This window comes from Vigna umbellata, chromosome 1 (genome assembly GCF_029865625.1).
Source record: "Vigna umbellata cultivar VRB3 chromosome 1, Vumbellata_1.0, whole genome shotgun sequence".
NCBI classification, from domain to species: Eukaryota; Viridiplantae; Streptophyta; class Magnoliopsida; order Fabales; family Fabaceae; genus Vigna; species Vigna umbellata.
Window position 1 is genome coordinate 26,279,864 of NC_142165.1, and position 3,143 is coordinate 26,283,006.

The 3,143-nt window shown below is 34.4% G+C and overlaps 1 protein-coding gene across 1 annotated transcript; it reads left to right on the forward strand.

The window, feature by feature from the left end:
• The first annotated feature begins 1,239 nt into the window (after window positions 1-1,239).
• Window positions 1,240-2,773, forward strand: LOC124826385 (uncharacterized). Its single transcript, XM_047299211.2, has one exon. The coding sequence runs from the start codon at window positions 1,708-1,710 to the stop codon at window positions 2,536-2,538; it is 831 nt and encodes a 276-aa protein (XP_047155167.2). The 5' UTR covers window positions 1,240-1,707; the 3' UTR covers window positions 2,539-2,773.
• The last annotated feature ends 370 nt before the right edge of the window (window positions 2,774-3,143 follow it).

Here is a 3,143-nt window from a genome sequence, read left to right on the forward strand (position 1 = left end):
TATTACATTCTATGATATCTCCTCCCGTAAGGCATGGAATCGGTTTTGGGCAACTTCTTCCACAAGTTCTTTTTTTACATTGGATCATTCCTTTTCAACATCTATAAATAGGGCACTTGTTTCACTCCAAAAATCATTTTATCTCTTCCTCTCATTTTCTCATTCTCTCTCTTCTTTTTCCTTCTAAGAAAATCTTGGTTTATTTTGTACTCTTTTTAGATATCCTTCCTAGTTCTGAGATCCTCAAAAATTTATAAAAAGTTCTGGTTGTATCATGGAGGGCTTGTGCAATACACCGCTAATAAGTCCTTAAAGACAATGATCTACACAGCTCGGAAAATCCTTTGTTCGTGATCTTAATTCTTTTATTGTCAACTTATACAACATATTTGAGTCCTTGTCGAATTGTTTAATGCATGTGCCGAGGTGTTAACCTTGTTATGGTGATTTTTGAAGCATGTTACCTTATTTTAGTTGTAATTGTGAGCTTTAGGGCTTTACCAAGTACATTTTTAGGCTCCTATGTTACCCTATTGCTTGTCATGTAGTTTGAGTGTGATTATGGATTGTTGTTATGTTGTTTGGAGTGAGGAGACAGGTGAAAAATGTTATAAAAGATTTTTGAAATATATTTGAGATAATAATACACTTTAATTTTAAAATTTTGAATATTATTATAAATTGTAATTGAATTAATTATTGTTGCATGATTTTAATCATGTTTACAATAATAAAATAAAAATTTTAACTTTTCACTATTTTATAATAATACTTTTCTTAAATTAATTAATTACACGTGATCTCAAAAATGATGTTACACTAATTAACATGAGACTTTCAAATATTTTAAATATTCATGCATACATGACTTTGTTAGTCGGATAGAAACTAATTGACGCACTAATTTTAACTATATATTCCAAGAGTAAAATATAATTATTAGTTACCGTGGAAAATTATCTTTTTAAGAGTTAATTCGCTTCGCTTCTTAACAAGATTTCCACCATTAAACCTTGGTAATGATAAAATAAAACTCTTTCGTTTCATAATTGCATTCTAGTTAAATCTAAATGATAACACAGAGTCCTTAGAGTAAAATATAACTTTCATTAAATATGTATTAATTATAGACCTTTAAGAAAATATTCATATATAAGTATTTGATTAAATGACTTGATGACAAGGATAGAAATAAAGTTTGTCAAAAAGAAAAGTTGCACTTCATTTATTTTAAACAATGATGAAAGGAAATGTACCACATGACCCACCTATAGGGATATATACTTTGTCACTCTTACATTGTGCACAAAATTTAGCCCCAGAAAATAAATAGCAACAAAATCAGATCTTAACCAAGTCCAATCGTTCAAAATAGCTTCTTAAACAAGGAAAGAAGATGGGTAATTCAAGGATCACAAATATAATATTTGCACAATCTCATCTTTCACTTTTCCAAGTGCTTAAAGTCAGTTGTTTCATTTGGCTCCAGTACCTTTTGTTTGTGCTTTGTGATGTGTGCATGTGACAGCACCCACTTGCAGACTTAACTAAAAAGATGATTGCTTAGTGACCAAGGAGCAAAGGGAAGATAAAATTTGAGATGATCAGAAGTTGAAGCTTCCTCCGAAAACAAACATTGCATATGGTAAATGGCTAAAGACTTTCAATATAGTATATTATACAGTTGAACACAGCCCTTGCAAAACCATGCCACTGAACCGTGGCCAAAGGCAAACCACAAGGTGGTATCATCAGCTATGCTTTGTTCCCACTAGTTCAGATAGTTCAGATGACTCCGACGTAGAATCTGTAATCATTACACCAAGTACTACAATTACAACTAGTAGGACATGGCAAGAACTTTCTCCGCCGCTGCCGCTGCCGCCATCACCACCACCACCACCAAATCCTGAACCTCAAATGGATTGGCGCTTTCTACCACCACCGCCACCACCAGATTTTGCACGGCCACTGTTGCTGCAACAGCATCAGCTTGATCTCAGTGGGGTTTGGGCTATTCTTAACGAAGAAGTACTGCAGGATAGGCTTCAATCTCCCAATATAAGTCATGTTTTTGAAGGTGATAATAGTGGATGCTCAACGATTGCCATGAATGGCCTTAGCAGGGTAAGAGTATCAGAGACAGATAAACTCTTTCTCTGTCCCATTTGCATGGATGAGTTTAAAGTGTGTGATCAAGCATACCGGTTACCCTGCACCCACACCTATTGTTCCGAATGCATTCTTCGTTGGCTTAACAGCAGCAAAACATGTCCAGTTTGCAGGCTTCAATTGAATAATAATAATAATTTGAACTCGCATGTTGAATTTCTATCAACATCATTGTCTTCAACACCATCACCATACTTTCGTTCTCCTCTGCGCCCGGAGTACCTCGTAGAATCTTCTCTCTACCCTACAGCTGGTGTAGAGAACAGTGCAAGTGGTAACTCAGATGAAGCTGATTATGATAGTGCATGTGATGAGCTTGGTGATTCTCAAGAAGATGGTGCTTCTCATACTGCTAATGATTTATGACAGTAAAATAACTTCTGATTGTGTGTAGCTTGCATGTCTGTGCCTTATTTGGAAATGTATTGCTTTGAATAATATATATCTGCTGTCGGAAAAATTAGCTTGTAATTTCACCTAAATTTAGATGTGATTGATTGTCTGATCAGCTTAACATGATATATTATGACTATCAGCATCGAATCAAGAAAATGAAAAACATCTTCTTCCACTATATGTGTGAGATAATTATAAGATAATTTTGAACATATGTTTCACAGGCAACTGAGAAAAGATATTTTACCAAACAAGTTTAACAAATATCTCTTCAGTGCCATACATTTTCTTGAATGAATGTTCAATCAGTATATATGGTAGAATCATAAAATGAAATATTGAACCTGTAGTGTTGATGTTGTGATCTTCACAAGTATCTGGGTTCCAGCTTGAAACCCTTCTGTGTATGACGTTTTCTTAAATATAATCTGCAGTATCTAAAGATCAGAGCAGAGTTTTCCATGAAAGGCTTATTATTAAGAGAGTATACATGGATCATCTAACTTACTATTCGAATCGGTTGGAAGAAAACTTGCTACCGTGGCCTCACCAATATGCCTTTTAAGTTGTGATAC